At 46.2% G+C, this 20,124-nt stretch overlaps 1 protein-coding gene across 2 annotated transcripts in view; it reads left to right on the top strand.

Moving 5' to 3' along the window:
- Nucleotides 1-20,124, top strand: part of DHTKD1 (dehydrogenase E1 and transketolase domain containing 1) — a 54,905-nt gene that overhangs the window by 18,650 nt on the left and 16,131 nt on the right. For both annotated transcript variants that reach the window (XM_021064993.1, XM_021064992.1), the window contains exons 3-10: nucleotides 1,016-1,227; nucleotides 3,089-3,283; nucleotides 4,461-4,730; nucleotides 10,636-10,807; nucleotides 12,911-13,109; nucleotides 16,361-16,673; nucleotides 18,687-18,771; nucleotides 19,786-19,925. In XM_021064993.1, the coding sequence (XP_020920652.1) occupies nucleotides 1,016-1,227; nucleotides 3,089-3,283; nucleotides 4,461-4,730; nucleotides 10,636-10,807; nucleotides 12,911-13,109; nucleotides 16,361-16,673; nucleotides 18,687-18,771; nucleotides 19,786-19,925 (1,586 nt within the window). The remainder of the gene's footprint in view (nucleotides 1-1,015; nucleotides 1,228-3,088; nucleotides 3,284-4,460; nucleotides 4,731-10,635; nucleotides 10,808-12,910; nucleotides 13,110-16,360; nucleotides 16,674-18,686; nucleotides 18,772-19,785; nucleotides 19,926-20,124) is intronic.

Below are 20,124 nucleotides of genomic sequence, written 5' to 3'. Positions count from 1 at the left end.
CTGGATACCTGCATGTGAGCCATGTCTGCAACCTACACCATAGCTCACAGCAACACGATCCTTAACCCACGGACCAAGGCCAGGGATCAAACCCACATCCTCATGGATACTTGTCAGGTTTGTTACTGCTGAGCCACAAGGGGAACTCCTGAAATCAAGAGACATACATAGTCTCATTTTCACTGCAGAATGGTCAATCAGTGTCAAAGAGCTAACGTTTAAGAAACCGCAGTGACATGTAGCAAATGTTGGTTTGTTAAACTTACATTGTAGGTTTAGGCAAATGATGGATAAGTGATTTAGTGCTGGGCTAATGCCATATTACAAGCCTTCCTGTTCTTTGGCTAAGGTTCAGGGAGATTTCCTTTTACCTTAGAATGTTGCATTGCTATCAATATTAATTCCATTAAGACCAATTGTTTAATAATAGGCATTGCTTTGTAGATATTAATATAAGATGAACATTTTGGTAGATAGATATTTTAAATAAGGGTAGTATATTTGATTTGTAGCTATAAAGCAGTTGAAAGGTAGGTTTCAAAGTTAAGTTTGTACTGACTATAGAGTCATAATTTGGCGTGAAGCATCATGGCTCTATTTGGGGGAAGAAAGATTTTTATTTCCTTTCTTAGCTTCACTACCTTATGACCTTCCACCATATTTTTACTTTCACTTTAAAAAAATTTTTTTAAGGGTTGCACTCTCGGCATATGAAGGTTCCCAGGCTAGGGGCCAAATCAGAGCTGTAGCCTACACCACAGCCACAGCAACGGCAGATCCTTAACCCACCGAGTGAGGCCAGGGATTGAACCTGCGTCCTCATGGACAGTAGATTCATTTCTGCTGAGCCACGACGGGAACTCCCACTTTCAGTTTTAGAAAAATCTAGATAACCACTGATGATGACCCAAGCTATTTGGAATGAAGCACTCGGAATTGCAATAAGGCGTTTAGTGTGTTCGATCATGAGTTACGTGGTTGCTTGTTCTCTAAAACAATCTCTTTGTTTTCGTAGGCTTATTGAACATGGGGAAGGAGGAGGCCTCTCTCGAGGAAGTCGTGGCCTATCTCAACCAGATCTACTGTGGGCAGATTTCCATTGAAACGTCCCAGCTTCAGAGCCAGGAGGAGAAGGACTGGTTTGCCAAGAGGTTTGAGGAACTGAAAAAGGAGGCATTTACCACAGAAGAGCGAAAACATTTGTCGAAACTCATGCTAGAATCTCAGGTATAAGAGTAGCAGCTAAGGAGTTCCTGTTGTGGCGCAGTGGTTAACGAATCTGACTGGGAACCATGAGGTTGCGGGTTCGATCCCTGGCCTCGCTCAGTGGGTTAAGGATCCGGTGTTGCCGTGAGCTGTGGTGTAGGTCACAAACGTGGCTCGGATCCTGTGTGGCTGTGGCTGTGGCGTAGGCGGGTGGCTACAGCTCCAATTAGACCCCTAGCCTGGGAACCTCCATAGGCCATGGGAGCAGCCCAAAAAGATGAAAAAAAAAAAGTGTAGCAGCTAATAGCAAAGGAATTGGTTGGCTCATTTTCCACAAAGATCTATACATGTGGAAGAGAGGGAGTTAAGACAGGAGCTCCTGAGCTTACCCCATGGCCTCAACACAACAGACTATAATACACACCACTTTATTCCAAGCAGAAAAAAGTAGATTGCCAAACAGTGGATCTGTTGATTCTCCTCAGCGTCGATGCTTTTTATGTATTTGTCTATCTCCTGTATATGAGACCGAAAAATCCTTAAGATCTGATTTCTCCTTTTATGATCTGAAGTGATAAAAAAGTAAAAGAGGAGTTGCTGTTGTGGCTCAGCAGGTTAAGAACCTGTCTAGTATCTAGGAGGATGCAGGTTTGATCCCTAGCCTTGCTCAGTGGGTTAAGGATCTGGCCTTGCTGCCAGCTGCAGTGTAGGTCACAGATGCAGCTCAGATCCAGTGTTGCCCTGGCTGTGGTGTAGGCCGGTAGCTGCAGCTCTGATTTGCCTCTTAGCCTGGGAACTTCCATATGCCACAGGTGTGGCCCTAAAGAGCAAAAAACAAAACAACAGCAACAACAAAAAAGAAACAAAGAAAAAGGAGAACTCGATAAGGAAGAAGCTCTCTATACAGAGTAATCCACTGAGTGTGTGTCAGGGCTGTGAGCTGGACTCAAGCACATCAAGATGACAAAAAAAAAAAAAAAAAAAGAAAGAAAAAAAACAGGAGTTCCCGTCGTGGCGCAATGGTTAACGAATCCGACTTGGAACCATGAGGTTATGGGTTCGGTCCCTGCCCTTGCTCAGTGGGTTAAGGATCCGGCGTTGCCGTGAGCTGTGGTGTAGGTTGCAGATGCGGCTCAGATCCCGCGTTGCTATGGCTCTGGCGTAGGCCGGTGGCTGCAGCTCCAATTCGACCCCTAGCCTGGGAACCTCCATATGCCGCGGGAGCGGCCCAAGAAATGGCAAAAAGACAAAAAACAAAAACAAAAACAAAACAAAACAAAACAAAAAAACAAAAAAACCCAGAGTTCCCGTTGTGGCTCAGTGGGTTAAGAACCTGACTAGTATCCATGAGGATGTGGGTTCAATCCCTGGTCTCACTCAATGGGTTGAGGATCTGGTGTTGCCCTGAGCTGTAGCTCCAATTCTACCCCTAGCCTGGGAACTTCCACATGCTGAAGGTACGGCCCTACAAGGAAAACAAAATAAAAAGCAATGACAAAAAACCTGTTCCTAATTATTTGGGTCGTTGGCTAGTCTGCAGCCCAGATGAAATACTGCTGGAGAGCCCCATATTAAACCCAAGTCCTGGGAGAGGCCCTGGCCCCTAGTATAGAAGGAAGTGGATTCTGAGGGGATTCTGGCTGGGGTGGGTTATTCTATCATGCAGGTTATTTTCTCCGTGTCCCTGATGCTGTCTGGTGTCCCCGGCAGGGCATTACTGCCGGGCTCTGGGTGACTTTCTGTCTGTCTCTGGGGTCTGAAGTGTCGGGGCTCTGGTGCAGCTGCTTAAAGCGGCGCGGGGGTCAGAATTCTTACACGTGTTTGACTTTGACCCGAGCCGTCAGCCCTCCTGTAATGAATGCATCGACGTGGTGTTCCATAGGCCTTTGACCACTTTTTGGCCACCAAGTTTGCCACGGTGAAGCGATACGGAGGCGAAGGTGCTGAAAGCATGATGGGCTTTTTCTACGAGCTGCTGAGAACGGCTGCCTACAGCGGGGTCACCGATGTCATTATTGGGATGCCCCATAGAGGGAGGCTGAACCTACTGACAGGCCTTCTGCAGTTCCCTCCAGAGGTAAGTGACTCGGTGTGTTTCCCACCAGTGATGTGCAGTGGATTATAACAGAATAGAACCAAAGGTAATAATTCTTTCTTTGAAAACCAGCTAAGCATATGAGTCATTGGTCCAGGAGTATCGTGGAAATAATCAATGAACAATGTATCCTGAGAACAGAAAAGAGGAATTCCAGGAGTTCCCTTCTGGCTCAGCCGGTTAAGGATTTGGTGTTGTCACTGCAGTGGCTCTGGTTATTTCCATGGCACAGGTTTGATCCCTAGCTCAGGGACTTCCACAAGTCTCAGGTGCAATCAACCAAAAAAAGAAAAAAAGAAAGGAAAAGAGGAGTTTCCTGGTGGCCTAGTGGGTTAAGGATTCAGCACTGTCACTCAGTGGCTCTGATGACTGCTGTGGCAAGTGCTCGATCCCTGGCCCAGGAACTTCCACATACTGCAGGTGTGGCCAAAAAAAAAGAAAGAGGATTTCCCTGATGACCTAGTGGGTTAAGGATCTGGCATTGTCACTGCAGTGGTCAGGTTACTGCTGTGACAAAGGTTCGATTCCTGGCCCAGGAACTTCCGACTGCCACAGGCGCAATCAAAAAAAAATTTTTGCTTATTAAAAGGCAGGGGTGGAGTTCCCGTCGTGGCGCAGTGGAAACGAATCCGACTAGGAACCATGAGGTTGCAGGTTTGATCCCTGGCCTCACTCAGTGGGTTAAGGATCCAGCGTTGCCGCGAGCTGTGGTGTAGGTCGCAGACGCGGCTCGGATCCCGTGTTGCTGTGGCTCTGGCGTAGGCTTGGCAGCTACAGCTCCGATTGGACCCCTAGCCCGGGAACCTCCATATGTCTGCCTCAGGAGCAGCCCAAGAAATGGCAAAAAGACAAAAAATAAATAAATAAATAAATAAAAATAAAATAAAAAATAAAATAAAAGGCAGGGGTAACTTACCATCTGTATGATGCTAGACTCTTCTTGAAGTATCGGAACTTTATTTGACTGTGAACATCTCCAAATTTGTTCTCTTTGAGCAGTTATAAGTTTGTGCCTAACTTTAAATAATGCATCGTCCATAATAGCTGTAACAGCATTTGCATAAAGTTTTTTATTGTATGATTGAAATGAACCACCTCTTTCTTCCCTACTTGTCTATTTGATGAAAGACATTTTTTCTCGTATGTTCACTTGACATAGTTGATGTTCCGTAAAATGCGAGGCTTAAGTGAATTTCCGGAAAACGTCTCCAACGTTGGCGATGTCCTGTCTCACCTGACCTCCTCGGTTGACCTGGACTTCGGGGCACACCATCCCCTCCACGTGACCATGCTCCCTAACCCCTCCCACCTGGAAGCCGTGAACCCCGTGGCTGTCGGGAAGACCCGTGGGAGGCAGCAGTCGAGGCAGGATGGGGACTACTCTCCAGACAGTTCGGCTCAGCCTGGGGACAAAGTCATTTGCCTGCAGGTACTGGTACCTTCGGGAAGTGAGGCCAGAGGTTGGGAAGATCAGGAAGAAAGGGCCCGGGTGGGCACTTAGGACAGGAGACAGCAGACATGTCTCAAGATGAGATGGATTTGTGTGTGTGTGTCTTTTTCTTAGGGCCACACCCAAGGCATATGGAGGTTCCTAGGCTAGGGGTCCAATCGGAGCTGCAGCCACCGGCCTACGCCACAGCCACAGCAATGCCAGATTCAAGCCGCACCTGCAACCTACATCACAGCTCACAGCAACGCCTGGATCCTTAACCCACTGAGCGAGGCCAGGGATCAAACCCGCATCCTCATGGATGCTTGTCGGATTCGGAAACCACTGAGCCACGATGGGATCCCCCTAGGCGGATTCTTAACCCACTGAACCACAGTGGGAACTCCTGAGATGAACTTTTGGGAAAAGAAGATTCTAGGGTTGTTTTAAACATTCATAGCAAATGTGAGATCTAATCTCAAGGCAGCTGGCTTTGAGGTCTTTACTGTGGTTCCTTTCTTAAGTAATGAATTCGTTAAGGGGGGTCCAGACCAGCAACCCTGCCTCTGCTAAGACGACAGGTGTCATTATTTTTCTGAAAGTATAACCCTCTTGGAGACAACATGGTATCCTTCTGTCTAACAAGGCTGCAGGAGTCTGGGTTTATTTTGTTTGCTTGTTTGTTCATTTTATTTTTATTTATTTATTTAGGCTGCGCCTGTGGCTCATGAAAGTTCCTGGGCCAGGGATCAAACCCATGCTACAGCCGTGACCCAAGCCACAGTGCTTGCAATGCCAGATCTTTAACCCACTAGGCCCCCAGGGAATTCCTTGCTTCTTCATTTTACAGTGAATGTCTTTGGGATTAAGGCAAACAGTACACGTTGTTAGCATATTACTTCCTCTGCTCCCCCCAGTTTTTGGTAACCTAACAGGTGTATTTTAGAAGTTTGGAGCGTGGGTCATATTTTTCTTCTGCAAGTATTCACTTCCATAGGAACCTTTATGGAATCTAAATAATACAACAAACTAGTGAATATAATAAAAAAGAAACAGACTCACAGATAAAGAGAACAAATTAGTGGTTACCAGTGGGGAAAGGGAAGGGGCAAGATAGGGGTAGGAGATTAAATAGTTTATACAAACGACCACGTATAAAATAAACTACAAGGATATACTATACAGTATAGGGAATAGAGCCAATATTTTATGAAAACTATAAATGGCGTATAACCTTTGATAATTATAAAGCACTACGTTGTACACATGAAACTTAGATACTATTGTAAATCCACTATATCTCAATAAAAATTTTAAAAATATATGAACCTTTGGGAGGTCCCACTGTGACTCAGTCATTTAAGAACATAGTGTTCACGAGAATGAGGGTTTGATCCTTGGCCTCCCTCAGTGGGTTAAAGGATCCAGTGTTGCCGCAAGCTGTGGTGTAGGTCGCAGACACGGCTAGGATCCTGTGTGGCTGTGGCTGTGGCGTAGGGTGGCAGCTGCATCTCCTATTTGACCCCTAGCCTGGGAACTTCCATATGCTGCAGGTGTAGCCATAAAAAAGAAAAAGGTACTCCTATTATGGCTCAGTGCTAACAAACCCAATTAATATCCGTGAGGATTCAGGTTCGATCCCTGGCCTCGCTCGGTGGGTTAAGGATCTGGAGTTGCTGTGAGCTGTGGTGTAGGTTGAGTATGTAGCTTGGATCCTGTGTTGCTGTGGCTGTGGTGTAGGCCGGCAGCTACACTTCTGATTTGGCCCCTAGCCTGTGCACTTCCATATGCTGTGGGTGCAGCCCTAAAAAGACCAAAAAGGAAAAAAAAAAAAAAAAAAAAGAAACTTCAAGTACTGGAAAATAATTAACTCAGTAACTGAGTTATCAAAACCCAACAGAAATCAATAAATCTACAACGCAGTAGACTATTTGACTGTGTATATAAATAACCACTTTATCTTATTCGTGTTAATTTTCCGGGGGCCAGACACTGGCTGAGTCACAGTGGGACCTCCCAAAGGTTCATATATTTTTAAAATTTTTATTGAGATATAGTGAATTTACAATCGATTGTAAGCAAAATTGGATTTGATGGAGTTCCCGTCATGGCGCAGCAGAAATGAATCCGACTAGGAAACACGAGGTTGCGGGTTTCACTGGAAACACTGGCCTTGCTCAGTGGGTTAAGGATCTGGTGTTGCCATGAGCTATGGTGTAGTTCACAGACTCTGCTCAGATCCTACGTTGCTGTGGCTGTGGTGTAGGCCAGCAGATGTAGCTCCGATTCAACCCCTAGCTTGGGAACCTCCGTATGCAGCCCTAAAGGAAAAAAAAAAAAAAAAGATTTGATTATGTTGTAGTATTTCTAAGTAGAAATCCTTGGAGTTTCTGTGTGGCTCAGTGGGTTAAGGATCCAGTGTTGTCACTGCGGCGGCCCGAGTCACCACTACGGCGTGGTTTAGATCCCTAGTCCAGGAATTCCCACATGCTGTGATCGCAGCCAGTCAACCAATCAGTAGAAATCTTCAGGTCATTAGCTAGACTTTCTCTTTACCTTGAGTTAATTCATGATACTCTAAAATATTCACAGTAAGTAGATCTGTGTGTGTGTGTGTGTGTGTGTGTGTGTGTCTTCCAGGCATATAATGCAAGAACATAAAATTAATTATCAATTATTGTACAGATTCAGAACATCACTGTGGATTTTCAACAAGCCTAAAAAAAGAGAAAAATCCTGTCAGCTAACTCCAGGCAATCTCAGCCTGCTGTATATAGATAGAAATGGAAGCAAGCTTTATCATGCTAATTACAATATATCTTATTTAGCAAACCATGGAGTAGTTCAATGAAGTTTATTTAATTCTGAGCTATCCTACAATGATTACTAGTTGCTTAGTTTTTTATTTATTTATTTATTTATTTTTTCTTTTTGACATTTCTAGAGCCGCTCCCGAGGCATATGGAGGTTCCCAGGCTAGGGGTCAAATCGGAGCTGTAGCCACCAGCCTACGCCAGAGCCACAGCAACGCGGGATCCGAGCCTCGTCTGCAACCTACACCACAGCTCACGGCAACGCTGGATCGTTAACCCACTGAGCAAGGGCAGGGACCAAACCCACCACCTCATGGTTCCTAGTCGGATTCGTTAACCACTGCGCCACAATGGGAACTCCAGGTTTTCTGAATCTTAGAGGTTAAATGGGAGTGTATTAACTCCTCATAGTGTTCTGAGGATTAAGTGAGAATATTATAAGTTCCTTAATCCATGAGAAAGGCTTAGCGAGACGAGGAAATAAGTAAAAAAAAAAAAAAAAAAAAAAAAGGAAGCATCAGAGAGAGTCAAACGTAATTCAAGCCATGGGAGATACATACTCTTTCTGAACCTTGGTTTTCTTACTGTAGAAAGGACAGTAGTGATTCCCTTACCTGGCCTCCCACACCTGGTTGTTGAAGTGATTGATGGAGATAACGTGTAGTGTTTCGGACATAATGTAAGGGTAGGCTTTGGCTGTGTGTGGATGCTCCAAAGTGTCGCTCATCCCTCTGGACCCTATCGACGGAAAGGTGTGGGCTGGAGATTGCACCAAGCAAAGGAGTGCTTCCCTTCTTAGCCTAAATGTTCCACTTACATAAAAATTACCCTTTTAAGGACATTTTCAGTGTTACTAGGGGAAAAAAATATGCTTCCCTTTGTTGTTTTGTTTTGTTTTGTTTTTTACTGCCCACATGTGGTTTATGGAAGTTCCCGGGCCAGGGGTCAAATTGGAGCTGCAGCTGAGCAACACCAGCTCCAAGCCACATCTCTGACCTTTGCTACACTCACTGCAACAGTGGGTCCTTAACCCACTGAGTCACAGTGAGAACTCCCAAGGATTCTTTCTTCATTCATATTTAAGTCTTTTATTTCTGCTATTATTAGAACCCCAAAAGTTACCATATCAGGTCGTTTAATTTTTTTTTCCAGATCATTTTATTCTTTAAATCAACATTTTGGCTATTTGTGATAATAGCCTTTTATTTAATTAATTTTTTTTTTTTTGGCTGCACCCACAGCATGCAGAAATTTCCAGACTAGGTGTAGAACCTGGGCCACAGCAGTGACCTAAACCTCTGCAGTGACAGTGCTGGATCTTCAACTCACTGCACCACACCAGAATTCCCTTAATTGATCCCCCCCTTTTTTTTTGTCTTTTTCTGGGGCCGCACGCACGGCATATGGAGGTTCCCAGGCTAGGGGTAGAATCGGAGTTGTAGCCACAGGCCTACACCACAGCCTCAGTAATGCCAGATCTGAGTTGCGTCTACGACCTACACCACAGCTCACGGCAAAGCCGGATCCTTTAACCCACTGAGTGGGGCAAGAGATGGAACCTGTGTCCTTGTGGATGCTAGTCAGATTCGTTTCCACTGAGCCACAACAGGAATTCCTTTTTTTTTGCTTTTAAAAATGTATTTATTTACTCATTTTATTTATTTATTTATTTATTTTGCTTTTTAGAGCCACACTGGCAGCATATGGAGGTTCCCAGGCTAGGGGCTGAACTGGACCTACAGTTGCCGGCTTATGCCATAGCCACAGCAGTGTCGTATCCCAGCTGCATCTGTGACCTACACCACAGCTCATGGCAAAGTGGAATCCTTTAACCCACTGAGTGAGGACAAGATAGAACCTGTGTCCTCATGGATGCTAGCAAGATTCACTTCCACTGAGCCCCAATAAGAACTCCTTTTTTATTTTATTTTATTTTATTTTACTATTTTATTTTATTTTATTTTATTTTATTTATTTTTGCTTTTTAGGGCAGCACTCGTGGCATTAGGGAGGTTCCCAGGCTAGGAGTCTGATCAGAGCTACACCTGCCGGCCTACACCACAGCCACAGCAACTTGGGATCCAAGCTGAGTCTGTAGCCTACACTATAGCTCATGGCAAAGCCGGATCCTTTAACCCACTGAGCGAGGCCAGGGATCGAACCCGCATCCTCATGGATACTAGTTGAGTTCGTTACCGTTGAGCCCACCACAGGAACTTGTCCCTTAATTAATTTTTTAATTAAAATATATTTGCCGTATAACATCGTGTAAATTTAAGGTGTATGATATACCGATTTGCTGGATAATAGCCTTTTATTTAGGGTGAAGTCGGCGGAGCTCATGTTTCCTCCTAAGGCCTACACTCCCCTCATTATTTGCCTTCAGCTTTTCTCAAAAAAACTTACCCCATTCTCTACCACTTTCTGTCTACAGTTTTTATGATATCATGATCTAGCAGATTTCAAAAGTTCTGGAAGAACAGTGCATTTCAGAGATACTCTTAGCATAGTATTTTGCTTTTTCCTTAACACCCCCTTTCACTTGTGTCTAATATATTCTCCCCTAACACCTCCTGCCTTTGCTGTCACATCACTCTCTTATGTTCAAAGTGGGGGCCAGCCCAGCCAGTGGGGATCAGGCGATGTAGACTACACCTCGGTCTCTTTCGGGGGCAGGATAATTGGGGCAGAGGGAGAGTTGAAAGCTGTGCATCCTTCCTGCTGTCTTGCAGCCTGTTTTTCTGGAGCTGCTTTTCCTGCTCCACCTCCAGGCGCCCTTCCTTCTCCGGCGCTGCTGTATCTGCCAGCAGTTTGATGGGGATGCGCCAGGTGATGGCTGTGGGCAATAGGGGATGTGGAGTGGAAGGAATTGGTCACCACTGGTGGCTCCAGGAAGGAAAGGGCTGATTTAGCATCTTTGAAAGCTGCTTGTGATCAGCCTCATCATTCTAGAAAATCCTGTAGCCAGCAGATTTTTAGGAGCGCAGGGGGAGCGGGGAGAGCATGGTTCTTTTTATTCCTGTTGCTCTTTGAAAACCTAACTTTTTCCAGTCCTTATGTTCATTGTCTTTCTTTTCTCCCCCATGATCTAGGTTCACGGTGATGCTTCTTTCTGTGGCCAAGGGATCGTTCCTGAAACATTTACGCTCTCGAATCTCCCACATTTCAGAATTGGTGGGAGCATCCATCTGATTGTCAATAACCAGCTGGGCTACACCACTCCTGCGGAGAGAGGAAGGTCTTCCTTGTACTGCAGTGACATCGGTGCGTAGCACAGGGAGGACCTCATGTGGCTGAGGCAGACCAGGAGTGCCTGGAGGCATTTCCAGTTCACTCAGAGCAGTGAGCCTCCCTGGTTGTCTCATTTTAACTTTCGGATCAGGGAGTTCCCGCCATGGCTCAGTGGTAACAAACCTGACTCGTATCCATGAGGACATGGCTTCGGACCCTGGCCTCGCTCAGTGGGTTAAGGATCCAGCATTGCCGTGAGCTGTAGTGTAGGTCGCAGTTGAGGCTTGGATCCTGCATTGCTGTGGCATAAGCCAATTTGACCCCTGGCCTGGGAACTTCCATATGCTGTGCATGTGTGGCCCTGAAAAGACCAAAAAAAAAAAAAAAAAAAAAAAAAAAGATAAACAAAAAAGACAAATTTTGGATTAGATATGGTCAGTGGTCACCAACAGTGTTAATATTTCTGTAATAGTCTTACATCCTGTAACAGTCTTAATATTCCGGTAACAGTCTTACATCTAAGGAAATAAGAGTGGAACTCAGAGGGTACAGTCTCAAATTGCTTAAGGATCCAGTTGAATGATCGGAAGAATCCAGAAATCAACCCAGTTGGTACAGCTAGAGTAATTGTCTTTAGGATATTCAGATTTGGACTACCCCAGACCTCAGCCCAAAAGGATACGTTCAACACGTAAATTCGGCCAAAGGGTCTGGTTGGAAATCAGATGTGAAGAAGCAGAATCAACTGTTTTAACCTGTGGAAATTGGCAGTATTAAAAGAAAGGTGGGGCTTTTTACTATTCTCTGTTTCACAGAATTGCAAGAACTGTTAGATGGTAAGAACTGTTGTTTTTTTTTTTCTTTGTATGGCTGCACCTGTGGCATATGGCGGTTCTAGAGCTGGGATCAAATCAGACCTACAGCTGCCAGCCCACACCACAGCCGTGGCAAGGCTGGATCCTTAATCCACCAAGAGAGGCCAGGGGTTTAACCTGCATCCTCATGGGCACTATGTCAGGTTCTTAATCCATTGAGTCACAACGGGAACTCCGGAACTGTTTTGTTTTCACACCTGGAGCCTGGCCTGGATGCCTGTTGGGGCTATGTAAGTGAATTTTTTTGTTTGAGACTCTGAAGATTTGATCTCAAACTTCTCATTGGAGAAAATCCACTTTTTTCTAGGATGCATCTTTTTTTTTTTTTGCTTTTTAGGGCCATATCTGAGGCATATGGAGGTTCTCAGGCTAGGGGTCTAATCGGAGCTACAGCTGCTGGCCACAACCACAGCCACACGGGATCCAGGCGGAGTCTGCAACCTACACCCTAGCTCACAGCAATGCAGAATCTATAACCCACGGAGCGAGGTCAGGGATCGAACCCGAAACCTGATGGTTCCTAGTCGGGTTCGTTTCCGCTGCGCCACAATGGGAGGTCCTAGGATGCATCTTTTAACGACATTTTTATCTCAGGAGGAAGGATGACAGTAATGATGATCACGGCAAAGTAAGTATCAGTGATCATGTCCGAGGCTCTGTGAGGGACTTTATTTTTTTATTTTATTTTTTGTTGTTGTTGTTGTTGTTGTTGTTATTGTTGCTATTTCTTGGGCCGCTCCCGCGGCATATGGAGGTTCCCACGCTAGGGGTTGAATCGGAGCTGTAGCCACCGGCCTACGCCAGAGCCACAGCAACACAGGATCCGAGCCGCGTCTGCGACCTACACCACAGCTCACGGCAACGCCGGATCGTTAACCCACTGAGCAAGGCCAGGGATCGAACCCGCAACCTCATGGTTCCTAGTCGGATTCGTTAACCACTGCGCCACGACGGGAACTCCTGTGAGGGACTTTATGTGCATTGACTCATGGACTCTTTACAACATCGCCAAGCGCTCGGACCCCTTAGGCCAGTGTCACAGATACAGAGACCAGGATTCCGCCCTTTACCAGATCGCACAGTAAGTCACAGAGCTGGGACTTGAACTCATTCTTGTCAGCTGGCCTCCAAAGTCTGGGCTCTTAACAACCACGCCACGCTACCCCTGAGGCCGCAGGCCCTCTGTCCGTGCAGACAAGAGGACGTGGAGGTAGGTTAAGATGTTGACTGGCCAGCCTCATCTCCGTCTTCTCTGCCCCAGGGAAGCTCGTGGGCTGTGCCATCATCCACGTCAATGGAGACAGCCCAGAGGAGGTGGTCCACGCCGCACGACTGGCCTTGGAGTATCAGCGCCAGTTCCGGAAGGACGTGATTGTAGACTTGCTGTGCTACAGGCAGTGGGGCCACAATGAGCTGGATGAGCCCTTGTTCACCAACCCGGTCATGTACCAGATCATCAGGTACCGCGACAAACCTTCATTTAACAAGGAGTTATCCGTAGTGCTCACGTTATTATTGGTACTGATGTGTGCCTGGGACATGAAACTTTCAGTGCCACAGCTGGGACAGTCCTGGGCAAACTGGAATGGTCACCCTCTGGGTCTCAGGAAAGCTCCCCACGCTCTTCAAACTCCCCATGTGTCCTCGATGAATAGACATGGGCAATGGGACAGCCTCACTTAGCAGATGGGAGGACTGAACAGGAGACTGAGGCAGGGCCGCGCCACCCAAGCTGCTCAGTGTGACCCTGGCAGGACCTCTGGAAGTTCTCTGGTGGCCTAGCAAGTTAGAGATCTGGCAATGTCACTGCTGTGGCACAGGTGTAATCCCTGGCCTGGGAACTTCCACATGCCTTTGGCAAGGAAGGAAAGAAAGAGAAAAAGAAATAGAGAAAGGAAGAGAGAAAGAAAGGAAGAGAAAGAGAAAGAAAGAGAGAGAGAGAAAGAAAGAAAAAGAAAGAAAGAAAGAAAGACAGGAAGAAAGAAAGAAAGAAAGGAGGAAGAAGGAAGAAAGAAAGAAAAAGAAAAAAAGAAAAGGAGTTCCCGTCGTGGCACAGTGGAAACTAATCCAACTAAGAACCATGAGCTTGTGGGTTCGATCCCTGGCCTCACTCAGTGGGTTAAGGATCCACCATTGCCATGAGTTGTGGTGTAGTTTGCAGATGCGGCTCGGATCCCGTGTTGCTGTGGCTGTGGTGTAGGCTGTCAGCAAAAGCTCCAATTAGAGCCCTAGCCTGGGACCCTCCATATGCCGCAGGTGCAGCCCTAAAAAAAAAAAAAAAAGACAAAAGACAAAAAAGAAAGAAAGAAAGAAAATAGAAAGAAAGGCATTGTCACTGCTGTGACATAGGTTTGATCCCTGGCATGAGGACTTTCACATGCCTTTGGCAAGGAAAGATAGAAAGAGAGAAAGACAGTAAGAAAGGAAGGAGAGGGGGAGGGCGGGAAGGGAGGGTGGGAGGGACCTCCATGAGTTGCTTCTGCAGACTATAGACGTGGACCTGCTCTATGCCTTGGCAAGAGGTTCCTTGCTGGATTTCAGTGACATTCAGAACTGTGCTGTCCAAAGGGAAGCCATGAGCCCTAAGCGGCTGTTGGACACTTGAAGCTGCCAAGTCCCGGTGGAGGTGCTGTGGTGTAATGCGTCCACCAGATTTCACAGACGTCGTGGGAAGAAAGAGTGTAGACAATCACAGTAATAACTTTTGTATTGATTAGGTGTTGACGTGACACTATTTCAGATATGCGGAGTTAAATCAATATATGATTACAGTTAATTCCACCTGTCACACCGTTTCTAATGTGACCCTGGGGAATGTTGAGTTGCAGCCTTGGCTTGCGTTACGGTTCTGTGGGCAGCATTGAGTAGGCAGTTTCAAGTGATGGAGAGGACGGCGTTACTTTGGGATTTTCTATCTGTCCATCTGTCTGTCTGTCTATCTGTCTAATCTGTTGGCTCATCCCCAGCATGTGGAAGTTCCCAGGCCAGAGATCAAACCCAAGCCACAGTAGTAACAACACCAGATACTTAACTGCTAGGCCACCAGGGAACTCCTGGGATTTCCTTTTTAGAGGCTAGAAAACAAAATAGATCCCTCTTCCCTGCTTTATTTCCTCATGGACTTAAATTACAGCCGAGGAATAAACTTGGTGACATTTTATGGGACTTTCTCAGTAGCAGATTGTCCCCTGGAAGTACAAATTTGAGTTTTCCATTAGCCCTGAGCTTAGAAGCTTAATGACCTGATGTCATTCAGGACCCTGTTTTTGTTTGTTTATTTTTGTCTTTTGTCCTTTATGGCTGCACCTGCGGGCATATGGAGGTTCCCAGGCTAGGGGTCTAATCGGAGCTTTTGCCAACGGCCTACACCACAGCCACAGCAACACCAGATCTGAGCCGAATCTGTGACCTACACCACAGCTCATGGCAATGCCAGGTCCTTAACCTGGTGAGCAAGGCCAGGGATTGAACCTGCGTCCTCATGGATGCCAGTCAGATTTGTTTCCATTGAGCCACCATGGGAACTCCAGTTATGGGCTTCTTAAAGAAAGCAAAAACAGATGATGGCAACTTTGGGTTCAGAATTTTTTGAAATAAAGGAATGCAAGAATGGTAGACACTATCAGTCAGCCTTGTAAATCACTGTTCAGAATTATCAATTCATAGAAAAACTACTACTCATCATTTCTGCCTGACTGTAGACAGAAACTCGTAAAGATGAATTTAGGGGTTTGTTTTTTGTTTTTGTTTTTTAGCTTCCCTGAGGCACATGGAGTTCCTAAGCCAGGGATCAGATCTGAGCCACAGTTGTGCCCTATGCCACAGATGTGGCAACACCACATCCTTAATCTACTGTGCCAGGCCCAGGATTAAGCTTGCATCCCAGTGTTCCAGAGATGCCACCGACCCTATTGTGCCATAGCAGGACCTCCTATAAAGATAAAATTGTTTTTTCTTGCTTGCCTGGAAGAAGTGGTTACTCACTACTGCCCTCCCCCCCTTTTTTTTTTAATTTTAGTTTTTTGCTTTTTAGGGCCATATCCTTGGCATATGGAAATTTCCAGGCCAGGGATCCAGTCGGAGCTGTAGCCGCTAGCCTTCACCACAGCCACAGCCATGCAGGATCCGAGCAGCATCTGCAACCAACACCACAGCTCATGGCAGTGGTGAATCCGCAACCCACTGAGCGAGGCCAGGGATTGAACCCACATCCTCATGAATACTAGTCGGATTGGTTTCTGTGGCGCCACAACAGGAACTCCCACCACTGCCCTTTAAAAAAAATCAGTTCTTGGATTGAAAGTGACATGACATAAAGGGGACCATTTTAAGGTGACCAATTCCGTGGCATTTAGTTCATTCACAGTATTGTACAATCCCCCCTCGGTCTAGTTCTAAAACGTTTTTTGTGGGCATTTTTATAGTGATGACACTCCATAATACCTTTGACAATGACTCTGTCTCTCTTCAGCTTTTATAGATCAGATTGATTTTTTTTTTTTTTTTTGGTTTTTCGGGCCACACTCGCGGCCTATGGACGTTCCCAGGCTAGGGGTGGAATCGGAGGTGTAGCCACTAGCCTACAGCACAGCTCACAGCAACGCTGGGATCAAACCTGCAACGTCGTGGTTCCTAGTCGGGTTCCTTGACCACTGAGCCACGACGGGAACTCCAGATCAGATCGATTTTTGTTTCCCTCTTTCTTGGACAGAGCCCGGAAGAGCATCCCCGACACATATGCCGAGAACCTTGTGGCCAGTGGACTCATGACCCAGGAGGAGGTGTCAGAAATCAAAGCCTCCTACTACGCGAAGTTGAATGGCCATTTAGCTAACATGGCCCACTACAGCCCACCTGCCACGCACCTGCAGGCCCACTGGCAGGGCCTGGTTCAGCCGGAAGCGTCCATCACCACCTGGAACACAGGGGTGCCCCCTGACCTCCTGCGGTTTATCGGCAAGAAGTCTGTGGAGGTGCCAGAGGAGCTCCAGGTGCACAGTCACCTTCTGAAGATGTATGTTCAGGTGGGGAGCCTGGAATTCTCCAGGTATTGTTTGTTCTGTCATGTGTAGCAAAGGAATTGGTGCTATTCTGGTGTCGTTGGTTGGCGAATGCGTTTGGCAGCTATTTACTGTGCATCATTAGGCTCTAGGAACAGATTCTATTGGTGTTTTGATACTAATAGTCGATAACTCAGATTTTATCTACCTCTGTTTTTTGTCCTCTTATCTGTTCACTCATTCTTTTATTAATGCATGCTATGTACCTATGCTACACGAACCTTATTTTATTTTGTTTTGTTTTTGTCTTAAAGGGCCGCACCCAAGGCATATGAAGGTTCCCAGGCTAGGGGTCAAATTGGAGCTGCAGCAGCCAGCCTACACCACAGCCACAGCAAGGCAGGATCTGAGCTGCATCTGCGACCTACACCATAGCTCACAGCAATGCCAGATCCTTAACCCACTGAGCAAGGCCAGGGATCAAACCCGCATCCTCATGGAACCTAGTCGGGTTCGTTAGCCCCTGAGCCACGACAGGAACTCCTTATTATTTTAATTTTTAAGTTTTTAACCTTTTATGGCCATACCCACGGCATAGGAAATGTCCCGGGCCAGGGATTAAATCTGAGCCGCAGCTGTGGCACCACTGGATCCTTTAACCCCCTCAGCAGGGCCAGGGATTAAATTTGCACTTCTGCAGGGATCTGAGCCACTAGAGTCAGATTCTTAACCCATTGTGCCACAGTAGGAGCTCCTGTTTTAATTTTTTATTTTTTTATTTTTTGTCTTTTTAGGGCTGCACCCATGGCATATGGAGATTCCCAGCTAGGGGTCTAATTGGAGCTGTAGCTGCCAGCCTACACCACAGCCACAGCAACGCCAGATCTGAGCCGTGTCTGCAACCTACACCACAGCTCATGGCAATGCCAGATACTTAACCCACTGAGCAAGGCCACGGATTGAACCCGCAATCTCATGGTTCCTAGTTGGATTTGTTAACCACTGTACCACGACAGGAATTCCAGTTTTTTAAATTGAAGTATAGTTCATTTACAATGTTGCATTAGTTTCAGGTATACAAGAAAGTGATTCAATTATACATATTTATAATCTTTTTTTTTCAGATTCTTTTCCTTTGTAGGTTAGTACGAAATACTGATTAGAGTTCCCTCTGCTATCCAGTAGGCCCTTGTTGGTTATCTATTATTTTATACATAGTAATGTGTGTATGTTAATCCCAAACTCCTAATTTATCTCACCCCTGCCCCCATCTTTCTTGAACTTGGATGAAGTCACTATGAATTCTGGGTTACTTTTATTTTATTTTTTTTTGGCCACAGCATGTGGAAGTTCCTGGGCCAGGGGTTGAGCCCTCTCCACTGCAATGACAATACTGGATCCTTAACCTGATGTACCACCAGGGAACTCGCATGAATTATTCTTAAAACACTAACTTAATTTGTAAGTTTCTAAGTATGGAGACTGTTAACACCGTCTGTGTGCCCCATCTGGCTGGAGAAATGGAATATTGCCACTACGCTTCCCCCTTCTCTCCCTCTTTTGTGCCACCTCCTCTCATCCATCCGCTGGGTTAACCACTCACCGAGATGCTGTTTGTCCTGCCTGTTTTCAGATGTCCTGTAGCTGCCGTCAGACTCCCACGTTACCTCCTTTCTCTTGCATTTAATCTTCTGTTCTTGATCATTAACCATTATTGCATTACCTTTTTTGAATTGAGTGTGAAAAAGGATGATGTGAATTCCTTTTTTTTTTTGTCTTTTTAGGGCCCCACCCACAGCATATGGAGGTTCCCAGGCTAGGGGTCGAATTGGAGCTGCACCTGCTGCCCTACTCCACAGCCACAGCAATGCCAGATCCAAGCCCCATCTGCGACCTATAGCAGATGCTTAACCCACTGAGCAAGGCCCGGGATCAAACCCGCATCCTCAGTCAGGTTCGTTAACCTCTGAGCCACGACAGGAACTCCCCAGGATGTGAATGCTTCAGTTTCCGTTTCCCTCGCCTTCAATTTCACAGTCCCGATTGGAGAAAGTGATGGACGGAACAAAGTTAGACTGGGCCACAGCTGAAGCTCTTGCCTTGGGTTCATTGCTTGCTGAAGGTAAGACACCTCTGCGTGGCTGCACAGCGGGTAGGGGATGCTTTCTCTGACATTTTAAAATATGTGACCCTTGCAGCTTTGAGTTACAACCACCTCTTATCATTTTCATTAACTAGAGCGGTTCTGAAACGTGCTAACTTTTCTTACCTGAACACAGGATTTAGTCTTAGTATAAATTATGCTGACAACCTTCATCAGTGAATAGACTCTGGAAACAAAGGACTCAGTGCTGGGTGTATTGGAAAGAGAGTTTTCTCTAAAGATTGTAGGGCAGGAGTTCCCGTCGTGGCGCAGTGGTTGACGAATCCAACTAGGAACCATGAGGTTGCGGGTTCGGTCCCTGCCCTTGCTCGGTGGGTTAAGGATCCGGCGTTGCCATGAGCTGTGGTGTAGATTGCAGACGAGGCTCGAATCCCGCGTTGCTGTGGCTCTGGCGTGGGCTGGCGGCTACAGCTCCGATTCAACCCCTAGCCTGGGAACCTCCCAAGAAATGGCAAAAAGACAAAAAAAAAAAAAAAAAAAAAAAAGATTGTAGGGCAAATGCTGACCCTCTCTCCTTATACATCTCAGCTTGACTGTGGATTTTGGAACAGGGGGCAGGTATATTTTAAAAAGGAGAATCTATTTTCCTAAGGAAAATTCTCAGGATGAGCTGGTGTATAAGAATTCAGGGAGTCCCTGTTGTGGCTCAGCAGGTTAAGAACTTAACTAGTATCCATAAGGATGTGGGTTCAATTCCTGACCCTGCTCAGTGGATTAAGGATGCAGCATTCCTGCAAGCTGCGGTGTAGGTCACAGATGCGGCTCAGATCTGGTATTGTTGCTGTGACTGGCAGCTGCAGCTCTGATTTCACCCCTGGCCTGGGAACGCCCATAGACTGTAGCTGCAGATGTAAACAGAAAAAATAAAACAAAATAATAATAATAATAAAAATTCTGAACTACCATGCCTTATTATTCTTACTTAGGTTATTCATGGGTATCTGGATGTTTTTCCCCTCTTGCTTTCTTAAGGTTTTAATGTCCGACTGAGTGGCCAGGATGTTGGCCGTGGAACCTTCAGCCAGAGGCATGCAATGGTTGTCTGCCAGAAGACTGATGACACCTATATCCCCCTGAACCATATGGACCCTAATCAGAAGGGGTTTCTAGAGGTAGGAGCCTTTATTATCGCATATAAAACCTAGGTGCTGATGGGTTTTACAGCTACAGACTGCTTCTTTTTTTTTGGCTTTTTAGGGCCGCTGCACATGGAAGTTCCCAGGCTAGGGGTGAAGTCAGAGCTGCTGCAGCCTACACCACAGCCACAGCAATGCCAGATCTGAGTCGTGTGTGCAACCCACACCACAGGTC

Source organism: Sus scrofa, chromosome 10, assembly GCF_000003025.6.
Source record: "Sus scrofa isolate TJ Tabasco breed Duroc chromosome 10, Sscrofa11.1, whole genome shotgun sequence".
In the NCBI taxonomy this organism is placed as follows: Eukaryota; Metazoa; Chordata; class Mammalia; order Artiodactyla; family Suidae; genus Sus; species Sus scrofa.
This window is presented reverse-complemented; position numbering and strand designations above follow the sequence as displayed.